The 22,302-nt window shown below is 30.6% G+C and overlaps 1 protein-coding gene across 2 annotated transcripts in view; it reads left to right on the forward strand.

Annotated features, from left to right (window-relative positions):
- The first annotated feature begins 3,513 nt into the window (after window positions 1-3,513).
- LOC145293097 (troponin C) overlaps window positions 3,514-22,302 on the forward strand; it is a 199,487-nt gene continuing 180,698 nt past the window's right edge. Inside the window, exon 1 of one of the 2 annotated variants that reach the window (XM_080139470.1) lies at window positions 3,514-3,882. In XM_080139470.1, coding sequence (XP_079995596.1) covers window positions 3,877-3,882 — 6 coding nt within the window. In that variant the 5' untranslated portion in view covers window positions 3,514-3,876. The remainder of the gene's footprint in view (window positions 3,883-22,302) is intronic. The other variant, XM_080139472.1, reaches the window with a different exon arrangement.

The raw sequence follows: 22,302 nt of genomic DNA on the forward strand, positions 1-22,302 counted from the left end.
CATTTTAATCTTGTCTTTATGGTTGAAAACAAAAAGAATCAATTACTTTGTGACCCTTCGAAATTTAAAAGGAATTTGGAGCATTTAAACTGCCGAATAGAAAGTCATTTCTGGCATTAAATTCTTAGTAAATTCTCATGTATTAAAAACTTGAAAGTTTGGAAAACTATTTACATCTAATAATTTTTTTAGATGAGAACATTATCATTAACAAAATCAGTTCTAGCTATTTTTAGCAATTTGGTTTAATAGTTTCATAAATAAACGTAATATATAAATTTATTTTTAAATAAATAATTAAAATATTTCTTTGGTTAAAAAATGGCATACTTTAAAAAGTGAAACAAAAATGAACGTAAAAAGATAAAATATTAAGAATTTTCGTTTTCTAAACCTTCTTCAGTTATTAAATGGCCACCTCTGCTAACATTATGCTTTACAAAATGGGGAATTACGTTTTCGAATTTTTTAGATGGGGACTGATTATTCGTATTATTTGGATTTTTTTGGACTACTGTTCTCACCTTGAGTTTCATTTTAACAACGTTTCGGTCGATGTAACCTCCGACCTTTTTCAGGTGTATCTTGTCGAACTCGAGAATTTGGACTAGATGCACTTGAAGGTGGGAGGCTACATCGATCGAAACGTTATCAAAATAACATTCAAGATGAGAACAGTAGACTGAAGAATCTAAATGATACAAAATGAGGAATGGCTTCTTTTATTAATCCTCTGTGATAAAAAGAAAATTGATATCTTAATAAAATAGCAATAATTTTAAAATGTAAGATGAAAGATTTTGGTTTAGAAAATTTAATGTTTAAAAATATGAATATTTGGCAGGATTCATCAACAGATTTTTTTAAATTCCGAACAGATATGCTTCAGAAGCTTTCAACTTACTTGCACATATGGTGTGGAGCTATAGTGGTTAACGACACAGACTAGGTGTTCCAAGTTCGAATCCAGTTCGTTCAACAAAAATCGCTTTCACTTAGAATGCTGGTCCCTCCCGTAAGTATCTGTTGTCTTTCTAGAAAGAATTCTGACTAGAAAATTATCGGGGAAACCAATGCTAACAATAAAATCTTTGTATTAATACGATATGATGATGATAATTACTTGCACATATAGAAATGTCCTTTTTTTTATTATTTATTTTTATATTTTCTACATTCAAATATTTATGTTTTCTATATTCAAAGAAAAGGGTTATTTTGGGCTGAACAAGACACGGTTTTATAAGTATTACAAATTATATATATATATATATATATATATATATATATATATATATATATATATATATATATATATATATATATATATATATATATATATAATTACATTTTATTGCATAAAAATGCAATACTAAAACTAAAATTAAAAAATTATTTTTAAAAAAAGTAATTGCGAAATTAAATCCACTAAAATACATTTCATTTTCTTTGTAAAAAAAAACAAAACAAAAAAAAAATTCAACCATTTTAATCTTGATAGTTGAAAACAAAAAGAATCAATTACTTTGTGACTCTTCAGAATTTAAATTTTTTTAGAGCATTTAAACTGTTGAATAGAAAGTTATTTGCTTTAACATCCTTAGCAAAGTTTTGGGATCGATTTATATTTAATAATTTTATAAAGATTAGAATAACACAGCTATAACACAATTATTTACAGTTTTTTTTTTTTTTACAACTTGGTTCGATTACTAATTTCATCAACAACAATACTGCAAGCAAAGACCATATGTGGGAGCAATCCCACATGTAAGACCTTGGTCAATTTAGGGGCAACCCTTCATACCAATTGTCACTATCCAGCTCCCATTTCCCACCCATCGGGAGCTGGTCCCCTTTTCCCTCCCCCCTCCCTCTCTCTCCACATTAAAAAACGGCCGTGTGCCTAATTTGCTCAGTGGTGAAGCAAATAAATACTTCTTCAGATGCTGCACTTCAATTTCTTGTTCTCTATCAGTGGAGGAGAAATCCTTCACGACTAAGACAATTTTTATTTTTGTTCCTTTTATCCACGTTAAAAAACGACCCTGGTGTCTAACTCTGTCCCGTGGGGAGGCATTGTAAATAGGAACAACAATACTGTAATATATAAATTTATCTTTCAATATTCTTGTTAATTTGAAAATGTAAAAAGATTTTGGTTTAGAAAATGTAATGTTTAAAAATTCACTTATTACTTTTCGCATGATTCCTTAACGGATTTTTTCATTTAAATTTCAAATGTAGATATACTTCAGAAGTTTTCCACTCATTTGCAAATGCATACTTTTTAAACAATTTATCATAGTTTTTCTGCCTATTATTAAATCCTTTATTCAAGTAAAAGGTTATTATTTTGGACTGAACAAGGGAGTTTTATAAATATAACAAATAAATATTGTCTATGATTCTGTTTGCCAGAAATCAAACATTTTTAATCTAATTTTAATATTGATGATTTTGACATAGAATAAGTTTTTAAAAAATATTACCAAAGCTACAAACAACTGAAAAAATTCCAAAAGAAATCTTGAAGAATTCTTCTTATTTTTTTTTAATGGAAATGACTCCAGACAATGCAGGAAGCCACATTTCGTATTAACTTAAGCTCTTTTTGGTTGCTGTCTATTATAATACATACCCAAATTCGCAAATAATAATCATTTAAAATAATTATGACATTGGTCTTAAATAATGGTTAATTAATACTTGAGAGCAACTTAATACAGAGAAAGCAGAACATACCAAATTTCAGCTTTCTATGTCCAGTGAAAATCTTTTTTTTTTTTTTTTATGGAAATCGCTCCAAACAAGGTATAAAGCCACTTGATGTAAGGAGCTAAAAAATACTACTTCAAGGTCAAAATTTTGTCAACAATGAGTGTTAAATGTAATAGATCCTGACCAAGAAAACAGCAATGCTTCCCTTTTTGTCAGAAAAATTACTCATGGAATATGAGGTCTAAAGGACAAAATAAGTGAGCCATTTAAGGATATGTCTTAAGTTTGCTGAGAAGCGACTGAAAGTAATGGACGCGAGTATTATTAGTCGAATTCAAGAAAATAAAAATAGATAATTAAGGAATGCAACCGGTTTCATTTGAAGAAAAATATTTCAATTTGACAGCAGTCATCTCCTTTTTTTGTCATCTTTTTAATCATAAATCTTTGGAAAATAAAAACAAAAAAATGGAAAAACTTTTTTATATGGACTTTTTTTTTTCTATAAAAATGGCAACCGATTGCATGACTGATAATCATCCAAGAAAGATATTTTTTAAGGTAAAAATAAAAATGTAATTTCATATGTATGTGTGCAAGTGAGTGTGTTTTTAATTTGAAGAAAATTTACCTAGTAAAATTAGTGAAACAATGTCTCATTCAACTGCAAGCAAATTCTTCGACTGAGATGATCATTTCCCATAACCCCACTGATGATGAGGATAAGGATGCAGGGGGAAAAAAGCGTGCAGTGATTTAATTATATTTATAATTTAAACCTTGGTAAATAGTAGATAAGCCCAAATCTCGTGGGCTAGTGTTCATGATTTCACACTCCTGCTGATTATTCTGAGACTGCTGCTAGTGGTACCATAGAAGGGAGAGGGACACTGGCTGGCCAACTGGCACAAATTAGTAGGCAGACTTTAGATCACGTGGGACCCTGCTAACACATTTGTTTATTTGTTTCTTATTTTTTCTTCTAAAGGAACACAGTACAGCAAATGTAATAGTATAAAAATATAAGAGACTTGTTTTGAATGCATCAGTAGTAGTTTGAAAACATTGAGAGAAAGTAGCTCTGCACTGCCCTTACCAGTCAAGGAGTCATAGGTGGGAGAAAGATAGAGAGCAAATAGTCAAATAACAGGAACCATGCCGGTAGGTCCTTCTAAAAATTGTTTATTTTTATTTATTTTTTTTTTTATGCATTTTGTTTGTAATGTAATAATCATAATTGTACTTTTTTTTTTAATTAGTATCATATTATTGAAATGGAAGAAAAAGATTAAAATTTTTTAAAAAAAACATACATATATATATATATATCAGAAATCATCTAACAAATTTATACTCTGGAATTGGATTTTTTTTAATTCTTAAAATTTTGGGATCTTAAAGAAAAACGATAAAAATTCTTTAACGGAACATTTGCACATACATTACATTTCATTGAAACACACCTTAATTATATTTTTAAGAAACGGGATTTTTTTTTTTCAAGTTCAAAATTTTATTTTTACACTTGTCTGAGAAAAAACAAAATTCTAATCAACAAACATAATTTCATTTTTATTATTTATTAAAAAAATTCTAATAATTTTCAATTTGGGAAATTGTGTCCAAAAGTTGTCATTTTAAATATCCAATTTAATTTAATTAATGCTTAAACTTCTTTTATTTATTTGTTAATTTAGTTTCAGCATTTGATTCAGGTTTTGGTTTCTTCAACTGAATTTGCTGTAAATAAGGCGAAGTTGCTTTTGAACGAATAATTAAATTGAATGATAAAGAAAAAATATTTTCCTTTGAATAAAAAAAAACAATAAAGAACCTTGTAAAAATTTGTGGTTATATATGATCTTACTGTTATCAAAGTGTAGTTGACAATAACCTCGTACCATTTCAAATCTAATAAAAAGGAAAATAAATAAAATCTATTTGAACTTTTAAACTTATTAATTAATTATTATGATATTATTGAAATTCAACAAAAAGTATTATCCATTTTGGTTTTATTTTCTCTAATTAAAACAATGTTGATTTGATTGAGAGAATATATTTCCTACTTTGTCAATAACTCTAAAACTTATTTCCCCAATTCATAAGTTGATTGACAGTTTAATGTGAACAATTGGTTGTGTTTATAATGTTAAAGTGAAATGTTTTACATTATTTTTCTGATAATGAAATCTTTTTTTTCTTTGAAAATTTAGAAATTAAAAGATTTTATCATATTTTAAAAACACAAATATTTCTGTGTTTTACTTTTCAAAAACAAAATATCGACATTTAATTTTGAATTTCCTAATTAATATAGAACACTAATTTTTAAGATGTTAGTGTAACAATTTAATTTATAAATATTGAAAATTAAATTTAATTTATAAATGTCAAGGTTAATTTGAATTTATACGAAAATTAAATTTAATTTATAAATATCAAAATTGAATTTAATTTAGACATTTCAAGTTCAAATTTAATTTATGAATATCAGAAAATTCAAGAAAAAAAGCAAAACCTTATAAAACTTGATGTAATTAGATTGTTAGGTTTTCACAAATAGAAATTCTATATTGAAAAAATATATGTCTTAATTTAAGATTGGTAACATAATTATTTCAATTAAGGAAATATTTCAATTCAGGAAATAAAATTTCAAAAAAACTAAAGAACCCAATTGGTTTCATTGGAGAAAAATCTTTAAATCTAACAGCACTGATCTCCTTTTCTCTAAAAAATAACAAATAGTAATTACATCTGTAACTTTAGCAAGTTCTTTGATCAAGTTCCTTAATTAAAATTTCAAAAAATTGGGGAGAAGTCACCAATTTAAGATGAGAAAATATACCACTATTGCAAACGATACGAGAACACAATTTTTATAGGTTTTTAATGGATATTTATTTTATGTAAGACTAATTTTATCATGTAAGCAATATTAGAACCTAACTTTGATTCAAATATTTATCTATCTTAAATATATAAACTTTGGGTCAAAATGCTGATTCTTTAAACTCTTGTCATTAATTGAAGGTTAAAACTGGAAAACTTACACAATTTGTTGGGTTAGAATTAGGCTTGTATAAGGCTTTATATGCAATGCTTAAAACACATCTAATTCTAATTAGTATTAAAAATGGAAATGCAGATTTTAACAATAGATGAACTAAATTTGTAAAATAGTGGTTTATTTTTAAGACATGAATTTTACTTGAAATAGTTCTTGAATACATGTGGACATTTTCTTTTCAAAAACTGATATTAGCATATACTATAAGTTTCCCCCAAAGATGGAGGTAATGCCTGGGAGGATAGCATGAGAACAAACAAACATACTACACTACCTCACTCCAAAAGAAGAGGTAAGTTTTTGAGAACGGTCTTCTGACAACAGAACAGGTATACGTTATTCCACTTCACAAAAAGAGGGGGTAATGCCTGAGAGGATGGCATCATGACAACAGAACAGAACAGGTACTGCACTATCTACCCCCCCCAAAAAAAATATGGTAATGCCCGAGAGGATTGTATTATGACAGAACAGGTGCTACACTACTCTCCCTCCACAAAAGGAGGAGGTAATGCTTGAGAAGATGGCATCATGACAACAGAACAGGTACTACACTACCTCCCCCCCAAAAAATGGAGTAATGCCTGAAAAGATCGTATGACGATAGAACAGGTACTGCACTACCCTCCTTCCACAAAAAAGGAGGTAATGCCTGAGAGGATGGCACGATGATAACAAAACAGGTACTACACTAGCTCCCTCTGAATTGAGCATTGAAAGATAGTAATAGCAGAGTTTTAGCTTCAAACAGACTGATACAAAATCTCCATTATAAATAGATTTTGCAATTTCTTTTACAAAATGTTAGTATTAATCAGCAGTGATGAAGAGTCAGTTTTTTTCTCCTGCATCACATTGAAAATATTTTAATTATTTGAGGTTTTTCAAAAGTAGAAATGCGTAGAATATCAGAAAGTCATGAAAGTGCTTTAATTTTGTTGTTGCTGTTTTTATCAGAAAGTCAGACATTTTTGTATGAATATATCAAAGATAAGAAGCTTGGTAGTAGTAACAAAGCTGCATAGATCTCTTCCATGTTTAAATGTGAAATCTTAAGGTCACATTTAGAGAGAATGAAATGTTTATAAAAGAAGCACACACTTTAGATAAGATTGCGATATAAAAATTAGGTACTTATGCAGGTACGGTGATGCTTTTTCTTTTATAGCATTTTCAAGTTAAATTCAAGTTTTATGGATTGTCTTGTTTATTAAATTGTTGGGTGAAAGTACAGAATAGATACAAAACACTCCCCCCCCCCGTGCATAAATACCAAGAATTAGTTTCTGTTTGTTAATTAAGAACTTGATAAATGGAATGAAAACTTTCCTATAATTTTTGGCAGAACTTGGAAAGATTTATAAAGGGTGTTTTTTTAAAGGCAGCGAACTTTAAATTAAAATAAATCACATAGAAATATTTTTATCATACAAATATGTGATTTATTACAAAGATTAATTTTTAGCATTCATTATTTAAATACCATTTCAAGCATATGGCTTCCGCTTATATAGCGTCATTTAGAGATCAAATTTCTAAACTCTACACATTAAAATTAGGCTGTATTTTGGCAATAATGCTTCGAATGTTGTCTACTAAGTTTTCTATTGTGTCTAGTTTATCAGGGTAGATATGAGACTATACATATCCCCAAAGAAAATAATCTAATGGGCTTAAATCGCATGAACGAGGTGGTCAGATGACGGGTCTATTTCATGAAATTATTCGATCATCAAATGTTTGTCCCAGTAAATTCATCATATTGGATGCTGCGCGACATGCGGCTTTATCCTGCTGAAACCACATATTGAATTGACAAACCAAGCTGAACTCAAAATAACCGATAGTTGCCAAATTTGCAATTATAGAAAATAGAGTTGTCGATTTAATGTTCGCAGCTTCTAAAAAAAAAAAAAACAAAAAAAAAACACCCTTTACTATGACAGGATGTAAACATGCTGAATTACATGGATGCATCAGAAAGAGAGGAAGGAGGGGAGTAAGACGCAGATTAAAATTGTTGTGGAGAGAAAGTAAGAAACAGATAAAGAAAGGAGAGTAGGATGAGGAATTAAAGAATGTAAAGGAGACGCGTGGGGGGGGGGTCGAGAACTTCAAAATAGGAGTCTGCAGAGGTAGAAAATAGAAAGATTGTTTTTTTTTTAAGTGCTGAAAGGAATTTAGTTCTTTTGAAAATTTTAAAAGTTAAGAAAAAATAAGCAAATTGTACTTTTATTTTCTATCATAACACTTTATTCTTTTTAAAATAATTTTATCAAAAATACAGTACGTGAAACTTTCTAAATGTTGCTTGCATGTTATTTAAGAATTCAACAAAAACGTTACTTTTTATTACAAGCATGATTTTAATCAGCACAAACACACACACACACACACACATATATATATATATATATATATATATATATATATATATATATATATATATATATATATATATATATATCTTGATAATGGTTAATCACCAACATTCATGGTGCATAGTGTGTGTTGGGGGTATAACAAAAACATAATTGTGAATATCGGATGTAAAGAGCTGTTCGTAAACTGTTAAGATTTTGAGAATTTATTTTTTATGCACTTTTTTATACTGATGAGATTTCTAGCTGATATAGTTATAATCAAGAACAATTATATACTTAAATACTAGCTATGAGATGAAACAATTGTATGCAAGTGTTGCCAATAAAACCCTTCGATTTTTAAATGAACAATAAAATAGGTGTGTATTCATGGTAGAAAAAATTAAGAAAAAATGAAAAAATATTCATAGCTCTAGTATTGCACTACTGAGCTAGCTAAATTCAATTTTTGCTATTTTCTTATCGATTTGAATACTCTTCCAATTAGTTATATATATATATATATATATATATATATATATATATATATATATATATATATATATATATATATATTTGGAAATATACTTATTTAAGAAGCTCAATGTGATTACATATAGTGAATGAATGACAAAAGTCTATATTCCAAAGTTCATGATGTGGTCCATGTTAATTTATTCCTTTAATTCAGCTGAAGGTGGCATTTACAATTCTTGACAGTATCTGTTTCGTAGCACAAAATCAATCACTTAATTATTATATCAATTACTAAATCTTGCCTTTAACTCATCAGAAGAAATAGCAACAATGAATCCATTAAAATAAAATAAAATGCGTTTTGACATGATTAAAATCATGAAACATATAAGGTATTTACAGCTTCGGATTTTAAATCATGTCAAAACGCACTTTATTTCCTTTTAATGGATTAATTGTTGCTATTTCTTCTGATGAATTAAGGGCAAAATAGATTCACTAATTAATATAATAATAAGGTTGGCGACTCTCTTTTGAACCCTGCCCAGGAGTGCGCCAGCTCAAATGTGACAACAATACTCCATATATGGGCGAATGGTGGCCATGTAGAGGTACAGGATACTTTCAGGCATAAGTAACTTTCTAGCACAGCAAAGAGAGGCCACCTTCTTTGCAGCAGCCTTGGCAATGCTCTCGGTGTATCTGTTCCAACTTATGTTCCCTATGAACGTTAAGCGGAGGAGTTTGAACAAAGTACTTCTAATAATGTATCTTTAGCCATAGCTATTGGTGCTTGAGAAGGTTTCTTGTAATTATTGAAGAAAACGATTAAGTCTTGACAGCATTGAACGTAACCATTCATTTTTAACTCCATTCTACTGCAGACTGGAGGTCTTCCTCTAGTGTTTCTACCATTGTCTTGGATATGTGTTCATTTTAGATTAAAGGAACTTAAAAAAAACTGAAATTTAGGAAATTAATGGCTAAACTTGATGTGTGATGACAATGAGATTTAATGCAAATCTGAAATATTTGATTTTTTAATAGGAACTTATGCCCATATTAAACTTCAAAGAAACTGCATTTTGAAGATATCTGAATTTTCACGAATGACTTCCCATACTCTCTTTGCTACTAAATTAAACTACATATAGTCCATATTACCCACTCTTATGTCTAGCAGGTGCGTTTCAAAATTCATAATGATTGGTTAATTACTTTAAGAGTTACTCATACACATACAAACATATACACGTACATAAGCATATACACCCACAAATATATAAACAGATACATATATATAGATACTTGATATAGACATATACACATATCTGCGGATACAGAGAAAAACTAGACACTCAGCTCACAAGACTAAAGATACAAAGTGTAACTATTTTTTCAATTGATGCTATGGTGAGTTCGTCATACTACTCTATTTAAATATAAAAGTAAATTTTATATATGTGACATACATGCGTACACTTAAGGATACACACACATATAGATATGTTCACATGTATATACATACATATGATTTATATATTTGCATATAATATAATTATGTACACATACAAATATAAATGTATATGCACTATTTATCTATAAACATACACATAGATATATGCACATGTATATACACACACGATATTTGACATATATGTACAAACATAATTATAAAAATACATTACACACACACACTCACACACATATATATTAAATAACATATATATATATATATATATATATATATATATATATATATATACGTTATTTAACTAACTACGTTTCCTCTGAAGATATGAGCCATTCCTTGCAACCTAATGAAACAAGGAAAATTTTTTAATTTTTTTTATCTTTGTCGAAAAATAAATTTGTTGTAAATTTTAATTTACAGAATGTAAATCCAATTTTTCTAATCATATATATATATATATATATATATATATATATATATATATATATATATATGAGCATTTCAGCCCGGCGTAGCCCTGGTGTTTGGAGGTGTCTGTTGAGAAAAAAAAGCAGTCAATTTTTTTTAATTTGACCCCTATTATGACCCCTTAAAAATTATTGTTTTGGGCTCAAATCGAGTTATTAAGTTAGATCCATGTCCAAAGAACCTATATATAAAATTTCAAGTGTTTAGACCCAAAATTGGCAGAGGAGTTTGGTAGAGTTCTCAAAGGTCAAATTGTTGAACTTGGACCCCTTAACAGCCAAATTTCTGTCCGAAAACCGATCACATACATTTTCCCAAATCTCAGTACCCTGTATATCAAATTTCGAGTCAGTAGACTGAAAATTGACAGAGTTATTGCGTAGGGAAATGTACACAGACAGACACAGGCACACACACGCACACACACACGTTCACTTTTATAGATATACTAGCATGGGTGACCGGCGCTGCCCGGGTGTTTGGAGGTGAATGCCGAGCAAAAAAAAAGAAGAAAAAAAAAAGGGTCAATTTTTTTAACTTTAACCCCTCCTATGATCCCTTAAAAATTATTGTTTTGGGCTCAAATTAAATTATTAAGTTAGATCCATGTCCAATGTACCTATATATAAAATGTCAAGTGTTTAGACCCAAAATTGTCGGAGGGGTTTGGTAGAGTTCTCAAATGTCAAATCGTTGAACTTTGACCCCTTCACAGCCAAATTTCTGGCCGAAAACCGATCACATAGATTTTCCCAAATCTCAGTACCCTGTATATCAAATTTTGAGTTTGTAGACTAAAAATTGACAGAGTTATTGCGTAGGGAAATGTACAAAGACAGACAGACACACAGACACGTTCATTTATATATATATATATATATATATATATATATATATATATATATATATATATATATACTAGCATGGGTGCTTGGCGTTGCCCGAGTGTTTGGAGGTGTATGCTGAGCAAAAAAAAAAAAAAAAAAAACGGTCCAGTTTTTTAACTTTGACCCCTATTATGACCCCTTAAAATTTATTCTTTTGGGCTCAAATCGAGTTATTAAGTTAGATCCATGTCCAAGGAACCTATATATAAAATTTCAAGTGTTTACACCCAAAATTGTCGGAGGAGTTAGGTAAAGTTCTCAAAGGTCAAATTGTTGAACTTGGACCCCTTAACAGCCAAATTTCTGACCGAAAACCGATCACATAGATTTTCCCAAATCTCAGTACACTGTATATAAAATTTCGAGTCTGTAGACTAAAAATTGACAGAGTTATTGCGTAGGGAAATGTACACAGACAGACACACATACACACACGTTCACTTATATATATATATATATATATATATATATATATATATATATATATATAGAGAGAGAGAGAGAGAGAGAGGGAGGGAGAGAGGTTGTTTTTAGGTGTCGAACTTTAAATTAACAACTCTATTTTCCTTTTAATTGCATATTTAGCAATTATCGGTTATTTTCGGTTCATTTTGGTTTGACAATTCATGATGTAGTTTTGGCAGGACGAAGCCACATGCCACACAGTACACGATACGATCAATGCCAGAAACATTTGATGAAAGAATAATTTGATGAAATGGCTTCCTCATTCTAACAATTTAACCCCATTAGATTATTTTCTTTAGAGATATGTAAAGTCCCATGTCTACACTAAGAAACCAAACACAATAGAACATTTGGAATACAACATTCGAGAGAGCTTTTATTATCTTTAAAGGTTTGTTTCGTTAAAGACTATATCTTTATCAGCTTCATTTATTATATATATATATATATATATATATATATATATATATATATATATATATATATATATATATATATATATATAGGGCACAATCACGTTGGCACACAGGTTCTCGTCAGATCACTAAAGTTAAGCAACGTTGAGCCTGGCCAGTACCAGTTGGTTGACCATTTGGGAAGTCTAGATGCTGTATGTACCACGCCAAGTCGTAGAAATTTCCAGGTTGGTATCAGAGGGCGCATTAATCCACTGGGAGACATGCCCCCCCCCCAGTCTTCATTAAGACATGTATCTAGGAGAAGGAAACTCTGATGTAAAAATCTGCAGTTTACTGTATACTCTGTCCCGTGGCAGTCATCTGCACCGACAAAGGTAAGCAGTAATATCAAAAAGTTTGGATGGTTCTACACAAAGACTTTACCACTATAAACAAATCATTTGTGTGGATTTCCGAGCAACTTAGTTGTTGTGGCGAAAGTTCATATGTCGAAATCGACGGGAGAGTCCATCATATAATCCTACTAAAATTAATTAACGTTTACTTCCATAAGAGTGTTTTCCTATCTATTTTAATCATAAAAATATATGTTAAAATATTCTTTAGTTTTGAGATTGAATAATGCTTGAAAAAAATTCCATTTTAATTGTTAGTTGTAGTTTGCAATTAACTCACCAAATGATCTATCTCTTACTAAGCTTTATTCACTTTCACTCTGTCTCTTACTGCATGTTATTTGACCCTTCTGCTTTTATTTTATGTCATTTCCCTTTCTGTTTATTAACAATCAAGTCTAATAATAAAGAGAGATATCAACATGACCGAATGGTCCATTACTAACAAAAGGGAATATCACCACTAGTAATATTACTATTTAATCCCTAGCTGACGAGTGAAAGAAAGAAGAAAGAGATATTTCATAGTGTAGGAGATCGATTTCCACAGATTACTAGTCATCTTTTTTATTTTCAGCACTAACTGCATTCGTTTCTCCGAAGTAGCTGATGACGCCTAGTTGTAAAGATAAAGATGGCAGTCGTAGTGGTGATGTGGCAGTTACAGAGATGTTGAACTTTTCTTCTCCCTTTTCTTCTTGGTCGTTAAATTAATAAAAACAATTAAAAGAACACGAATTAACTTCATTAATTGCTTTGATATTTAATTTACTTCTTGCAACAAGTGCATAAAGATGAACTAAGTCTCTTCTTTCCAATATCTGTATGGTGAAGAGGACTCAAAACTTGTGCCTGATGATCCCAAGGTTTATTTCTCTCTCCACCTTTCCTTCATTACTTCCTCCCATAACGTTACATCTTGCCACATATTTCTAATTTCGGAACTTTTAATTTTTAAACCGACATTTCCGTTCAATGCTTAATTTGGGGAATAATGTACACTTAATACAAACTTGGAGATAGCTTTAATTTAACTTATCAACTTTCTCTCTCTCTCATATATATATATATATATATATATATATATATATATATATATATATATATATATATATAGTAAGTTTAGAAAATATATATATATATATATATAGCAATTAAGCTACACAGAATTTTCTGCGTTTCAGCTTTGTGAGTACTCATCAGTCTATTGCATGGACTCAATGTTGCTTTGTGTTTTTATATATTCTCGCGGCACTAGCTTTGCTAGTTAGCCAATCAGATTCTTTGTTACTCTTTGTTACTCACACGCCCATTTATCATAGTCGATAGGTATGCGTTCACGAGGATGAAACGTGAAAAATCCCATATAGCTTAATTGCAATATATTTTCAAAACTTACTACCTAGCTCTACTTATGTATTGAGTACTGTCGACATAAATTCGGCTGATGTCAAAACATTGTTAATTCACTACCCGCACAGCAGCTGCCGATTAGCATAATGGTTTGAAGCCTTGACTGTCGTATGGGCGGTCAGGTTTCAATCCTGGCTTGAGGTAGTTGCCTGTCTAGCCGCACTGATGAGCTGTGATACAGTGAAACAGTACTGTATGTGGATGACTATATATATATATATATATATATATATATATATATATATATATATATATATATACTTTAAGTAAACAAATTACATTATGTCACGACGACATCCAAGCTATCATTTCGATCAAAACATGACTAAATTCGGGTGACTTATACTTCCAGCTACATTGGGAGCCAAGTTTTCAATTACAAAACCAAAAACTGTCAAGTTTATTTATTTAAAATTTCAATTTAAGGCCCAACTGCTGTAATGGAGAGAGAAAGAGTTTAGAGCAATGACATTGGATACCGGAGGATGAACGTTAAGAGATGTACAAAAAAGGAGGGGCGGAGGTTACTAAAAGCGTAGGTGTGGAGGTTAATAGTTTAAGCTATGAGATTTAAAAGAGAGAAATATAAGAAAAAGAGGAAGAGAAAGGAAAAGAAAAAAGAAAAAGAGGATGCATTTGCAGGTCAAAAGTTGGTTACACATATTCAATTCTCAGCTAGACTAGATTAATAAACTCAATTTTTTTCAATTCATGATTTTAATTATTGAAAACAATGTTTACATACGAACTGGACTGAAATAGATTTAGTATCCAATTATATTAATATTTAATTATTGTAAAGAATTATTTTTAATATTTAATTATGTCAATATTCAGTTATTTTATGCCTGATACTAAAATTTGGTTAATTTGTTAACATTCATTTTATAAATTTAATTAATGAAAATGATATGACAGAATTAAAGATTAAAATTTAAAATGTATTTATATAGAAAGATTCATTCAAGGTTTAATTTTTTATATTAAAAAGTTTAAAATTAATACAATATCTTATAAATTATATATTTTTTCCAGGGAATTTAACAAAATATTGAACCTAACGGAAAGGTTATAACAGACTAACAGATAGGGATATATACACCGTTAAGGGGAATTTAAAGTTATAGAAAACTAATATATTTTATGAAGAGGTTCTCAAATAGATATAGGTATATTACAATAACATTACTTGCGTATAAGAGTATATATAAAAAAATTTAAGATGTGTCTCATTAACGATTAGAGATGCATAGTTATACATTAACCAGGTTATATGTATTTAGTAAGTACATCTACAAGTTAGAAAAACATTTCATCCAAGGCATGAAAACTGTTAAACAAAATGTTTTTACTATAGGCTTTAAAAATAAAGGTACAAGATTCAATTTGAAATTTATTTATCTTCAAAGTGCACTTTTATAAATTTTACAAAGCAAGATATAAAAATTTATTTTAAATTGAATCAAAAAATTACCTTGGATTTATTTTATGTAATGTACATTTTGTTTGACTTTTTAAAAAAAATCATTGAAAATCTTATATCTATATCATTAATTGCTAGATGAAAGATAATGTTTTTAAATTGCAATAAAAGTGCAAAAATTTGTAAAATTTATAAAAGTGCAAATTGTGACTATTTCCGATGCCAAAAACGATTCTTTTCATGGTCGTTTTTTATTTGATTGTATTTAAAACAAATTTTTCCACTTCTGGTATTAATGATAAAATGATAAAAATTTATTGATTTTAAACTAATAGTAAAACTAAAATCTATAGATCATCCCCTTCACAAGTGTCTTTTTTACGTTTGAGAAAATATATGTGTTTTTACAGTAATTGGAAAAATATAACAACTTCATAGTTAAATATTTAGAGATTTATAAGAATCAGAATCAGTAATTGTATCGGAATCGGTAATTGTATCGGAATCAGGAAAAATATTAGAATCGTTCCAACACTAATACATATATAAATAAAGAAATAACTGACAAATAATATCTAAATGATCAACTTCAAATTTTAGGTTGTAGAAATTCCCAGCATAAACATCCCTTTGCTTCTGACCTGAAATGGAAGCTTTACATCAAATCTGTTGCTGGAAAAATAGGTGCATCATTCTACCGCTTCAGAAGTTATCTCACTCTTGACGCAATCCGCTACCTGTATAAGAACTAAATACATCCTAAATTAGAGTACTCGTGTCACATCTGGAGAGGAACTGCTCAGAACGTCATATTCTGCCTTGACAGAGTTAAACCCCAGCTTCGAAACCTAGTAGGTAATGCCTCTTTCTCCTCTTTGCAACCTCTTTCCCCACAGAAGAGACGCTGCGAACCTGCCTCTGCTCTACCTTTATTTTCATTGCAAGTGCTCATCTGAGCTTTAATCTATGCCCCACCCCCACCTGCAAAACATTCACAAAAAATCACTCATCTTCTACAGCCACTATCAACAATTTCCCCTACTCTCTATGCTTAAATCTAAACTAAAATTCCATGAGCAAAGCTTCTTTCCTATAACTGTCCGCCTGTTCTGCTGGCATGCTTTCCAGCTGATGATAACGTGATGATCATCAAGTCCAATGTAAACAATTTCTTGTTGAGCCATCCTCTTAAATAATTAAATTCTACCCAATTTCCACCTCTAACGATTACTACGCTGTTGTCTGCGGGACCACTGTACACTTATTAACCCTTATATTCGAGTGGCCTTCAGGCCTTTATAAGTGGTGACACTCTTGTAAAATATCTTTAAAAAATTAGAAAAATTTTAGAAAAAATTTCTTCGTTCAATTCATCCAAAGTCGCTTATCTTTAATATTTACTTACAATTTATCTAAAAGTAAAATTTAACAACAAAATTTCAACTTTCACTGAGAAATTATCAATATTTTGATAATTATAAAACTCTGGATTGTCCGGGCGTCCTTGCTTGCTTGAATTTTGTAATAAATAATTTTACCAATAATTCTTTTTTGATTTGATTTGGTTTCAGTTCTAGCTGATGGCACTCAATCATAATTCTTTTAACTTTTGAAATCACTACTATGTATCGGGTACAATGTAATATATAATAACCGATAGAGAACTGACACTATAATAATATATATGAAATCTGCTCAAATTAAAATATTATATCCAAACGTACTTTACGATCGAACAAGGTCGAGCGTCTCTGCTAGCTTATATATAATTTCTGGGAGAAAGTTGGAAGTTTTAGATGTCCAGTTTGTCTATAATTTTATAGACAAACTGGATATCTAAAGATTAACAAGAAAACAAATCTATTCCATAATGTACGATAAAAAAAAAGTTGCAACATTAAAAGTTGTTTTTAGAAAAAATGTTTATATTGATCAACAATGTTTTTTTATATCTTCAAAAGAAATGCAAAGCAAACATGACGTCAAATCCTAAAATTTCATACATTTCTCAATTTAATAATCAATTAAATAATCAATTAAATAATCAATTAAATAGCTTTTACAGTAGGAATAATTACAAACGTAGATCTAATTATTAGTTTGAGTCGTTCATCTTCTTTTGATAGCCAAACATGCTGATCATCAACCTATCGTATGAATCCGAAGATTTTATTGTTACCATTGGTTTCCCTGATATTTTTCTAGTCAGAATTCTTTCTAGAAAGACACTGAGTACTTACCAGAGGAACCACAAGAAGGTTGCCAACATCTCTAAATGAAAATGATCTTTGTGAAACGAACTGGATTCGAACTTAGAACACCCAGGTTGCCAGTCCGTGACAACCACATTGACCAAGAAAAATGAAGAAACAGAGCTATAATAGGATTAATCGTTTCCAAGAGAATATGTAGTTATTGTAGCAAATGAACGACAACTAAGGAAATCGAATCATTATGATTCCAACACAACACTTCTCTTTAGTAATCTCATATATAAAAGGTTGTATGTCTGTTTGTCTGTTTTCATATTTTCAAACTCTCTGAAACTAAAAGTCGCAGAGTGGCGTTAAGGGCCTCAAATGATTGGATTTTTATGGACCATTCTTTTATAGGTCTTTAGTCGGTTAAATAGATTTTTAAGGGGTCAAAAATGGATCAAAATTTAAAAAATCGTTATACATTTTGTACATTCATCTTAGTTTATTTTTAATCGGTTCATATGCGTGTCACGTTGATACAGTGGTAACGTTACTAGCTTTGAATGCTACAGTTTCAGTTTCGATTTTAGCTGATGGTACCCAAATACTTTTTTTTTAATTTTTGAAATTACAACTCTATCATAATTAGGGCTGTGACAACAGCATATTCTTTTCATTGTTTTGACTCTCAAGTATATATCTGACACAGTAAGACACAATCAAATGAGAGAACCACATCATTCTATATACAAACATATAAGATATTAACGGATATATACTCAAGAGTCAAAAAAATGACAAGAATATGCTGTTGTCACAGACCTAATCATAATATATACAAAATCTTGACATATTAAAATATCATATTTCAGTGTATTTTACGACCGGGCAAAGTCGAGTGCCCCTTTCCCCGCGCGCTAGTAATATATACGAAATCTGAACGAATTAAAATATATTCAAGCATATTTAACGACCGGGACAAGCCGGGCGCCCCCCCCCCCGATAGTAGTAGATGAAAAGCCTTTAATATAAAAATAAAAACTCTGTAATTTTGTCTTGAAAATGATCTTTGGCTACATTTACGTGATCTTTCTGGGACCACGTAAATGTGGCCAACATCCCTAACTGAAAGTGATTTTTGTAGATCGAATTGGATGTGAACTTAGAAAAACCCAAGTTGTCACTTCATGTCGTTAACGTAACATCTCAACACGTTGATAAAATCATTGGCAATATTCCTTGTTTATCATTGATGTGGTTTTAAAATATATATATATATTTTTTTTTACACAGTGATCACCACTTATCAAGGGCCGGAAGCCACTCAGGGATAAGGGTTATTGCAAGTACATTACGTTAGTGTGGAGATTTGATGAAGTGTTTACTTAAGGAGGCGGTTCATTAGGAATTTGTTAACATTGGACTTGAAGACATCCAAGTTGTAGTCCGGTGGGAAGCAGGCAGACGGAACAGAGTTCCACAGGCGTGCAGTTCTAAGAAAGAAGCTTTGTTCATGGAATCCGCGTTTTGATTTAGGCACAGATATAGAGTGGGGGAAATTTTTCACAGTGGATTCAGCTAGACGGGTGTTTTTCGTGAAAGATTGGCGAGGGGGGGGGCCCAGAGATTGGAGTTCAGATGAGCACCTGCCATGGAAATAACGACAAAACAAGGATAGGCTCGCAACGTCTCTTCTGTGGGAGAGAGGTTGCAGGATAGAGAAAAGGGCATCCCCCACTAAGCCACGAAGTCTATTTTGTACTCTGTCAAGGCAGGATAGGCTGTTTTTAGCAGCTCCTGCCCAGATATGGCAACAGTATTCCATCCTTGGACGTACTTGGCTTTTATATAGATAGAAAATATTTGATTTCAATAAATTTTGAGGTGTCTATAACTGGAGAGTTTGAGCTAATATATATATATATATATATATATATATATATATATATATATATATATATATATATATATATATATATGGCATACAAAGGTGGTCGGCTAGCCTTGTGTAAGTTCACGATTTCCAGTTGTTTGAACATGATTGACTGTCTTTATGCTGTGCCCGTATTTGGCATTTATAGTTAATTTCCCTTAATCCTTATGGCGATTGATGGTGGGTTAGGAGTAACGTTGCTAGCAAATGAAGTTTTGTAGCTGGGTTCGAACCTCCAGATTAGTAGCAATCGTCACTTCCTGCACTGATGATTTGTGTCTGTAAGTTTTAATTAATTATTTAAAATAAATAAATAATAGATAGATAGAGATTATTAAAAAACCTATTGTCTTCAGTTATTTACTTCAATAAAAAACCAAAATCATCAAAACTATCATCTATAGCACAAAAACAGTTTAGCTTACGTAGAGATCCTTTTCTGCATTAAGAGTCAACAACTTATTATCCTTCGAGTTTGTCAAACTTTTTATTTCAGTCAATTCAGTTTCCAAACTAGTCGTTTTAAATGATCTGTTTGTAGTTATGCTGTTTGCCACCTTCATGTAATTTCATCTTCACACTTGACCATAGATTTTTGATTGAATTCAGATCGTGATCATTCCATTATCTTCTTTCCTGTAATCCTTTTAAACTTACATGAGCTCATGAGAAAACTAATTATTTTAATTTGCATAATAACTTTAGGTAGACCATATTCACAAATACCAAATTTCAAAAATAATAACTGTTAAAAGTGGCTACATTTTTAGTTAGAGAGTTGAATAAGTGCGGATATAAAACAGTTAAAATTTGGTAAAAGTTGGTTCAGCATTCTTTGAGTCATTAACGTTTATGTGATTTACATAACTTCTAATTAACAGTTTTAAATACTTGTGAAAGAAACTTGTTGTGTTCTTTTTACAAAGGGGTCACCACTTATCAAGGCCTGTAGGCCACTCAAGGATAAGGATTAATGAGCGTATGGTAGTCAATGGGACAATATTGTAGTAATTGTTAGTAATTGTTAGTAGTGGAAATTTGGTAAATTGGATTACTTAAAAGAATGGCTCATTAAGAACTTGTTTACATTGGACTTAATGACGACCATATTGTAGTCAGCTAGAAAGCAGGGAAGCGGAACAGAGTTCAACAGGCATGCAGTTCTAAGAAAGAAGCCTTGTTCATGGAATCTACATTTAGGTTTAGGCTCAGATAAAGAGTAAGGGGAAATTATTGATAGTGGTTTCAGCTAGACGAGTGTTTTTCATGAAACTTTGATAAGGGGGGATCATTGATTGGAGCTCAGATGAGCACTTGCCATGAAAATAACGATAAACGATTCACCAATCCTATACTTAGCATTTAAGCATGTTGATCCCATAAAAATAATTGAATACTTTCAGTTATCAGTATCATAAATAAATAAAATTAATGACTAACACCATTTATAATGTGATACTATTCTCTTACTACCACTAGAAGGTTTGTAGTTGAGTTATCAGTCACTAAGGTTCTTATTTCAAATTCCGCTATGCTTGGTCCTCCTGATAAGTGTTAGAGATGATGAAACGCATGTATGTAGATAACTATATTATATAAGCACATGCTCACACAGGCACATATATGTGTGTATATATATAACATAGTCTGGCTCAGCCATTAAATGACGACTCACATGCCGAATCAGTATTTTAAGCCATGATGTGAGCATGACGTCATGGAATGGAATGCCTATATAGGCACAAAGATCAGCAGGAACGGGGATAAGAAGCAAAGAGAAGAAAAAAGAAAGAACGTTACACTTGATAAGCATGCAACTCTTTTCCTCTCTTTAAAAGCAAGCTGGCCGACCTGGCATCTTTGTTTGGTGCCGTGTATTGAGAGCTTGCCGACATGACGATCAGTTAGAGAGAACAATGTTATATGAGAAATTCAATTTCAACTCTGTAAATTAGAATTTACAATTTATCATTCGATAAGGAATACAAGTGGAAAAGTTAACATCTTCTTTATTCCATGGAGTTTCAAAGAATGGCTCTTATTCTCCAAAGAAAGTAGTTAGCAAAATGATATTCATATATATATATATATATATATATATATATATATATATATATATATATATATATATATATATACACAATGATCATTCCAAAAGTAAAATCTCTTACTTTTTTAACTCAAAAAGTTGAAGAGCTACAACGACAGAAGTGGCACCATTAAAATGAGCAATCTTTTGTGCTCAAGAATTTATTTTTCGATATAGCCATCACCATTTTCAATGCAGTTTTACCAGGAATTCAGTAACGAATCTGGTTCTGACACACATCCAAAATTGGGGTTGCTTCCTTAGCGTCTCAAATCGTCAATATCTGAAACAGAGAGCTGAAACTTTCAGGACAGGAATGCATAAGTTCAGTCATCATAACAATGCAATTTGCAATCTCCTCTGATCCATTTGGCAGAAATAAAAAAAATAGGAGGCATTACTTTTGGAACGCTCCTCACATACATGGTATTTAGAAAAATCAATTGCATAAATGAGGATGATCTTTCATAAGACATAAATGAAACTTGGAATATTGCACTA

This window comes from Euprymna scolopes, chromosome 14 (genome assembly GCF_053919585.1).
Source record: "Euprymna scolopes isolate OS-2025 chromosome 14, ASM5391958v1, whole genome shotgun sequence".
NCBI classification, from domain to species: domain Eukaryota; kingdom Metazoa; phylum Mollusca; class Cephalopoda; order Sepiida; family Sepiolidae; genus Euprymna; species Euprymna scolopes.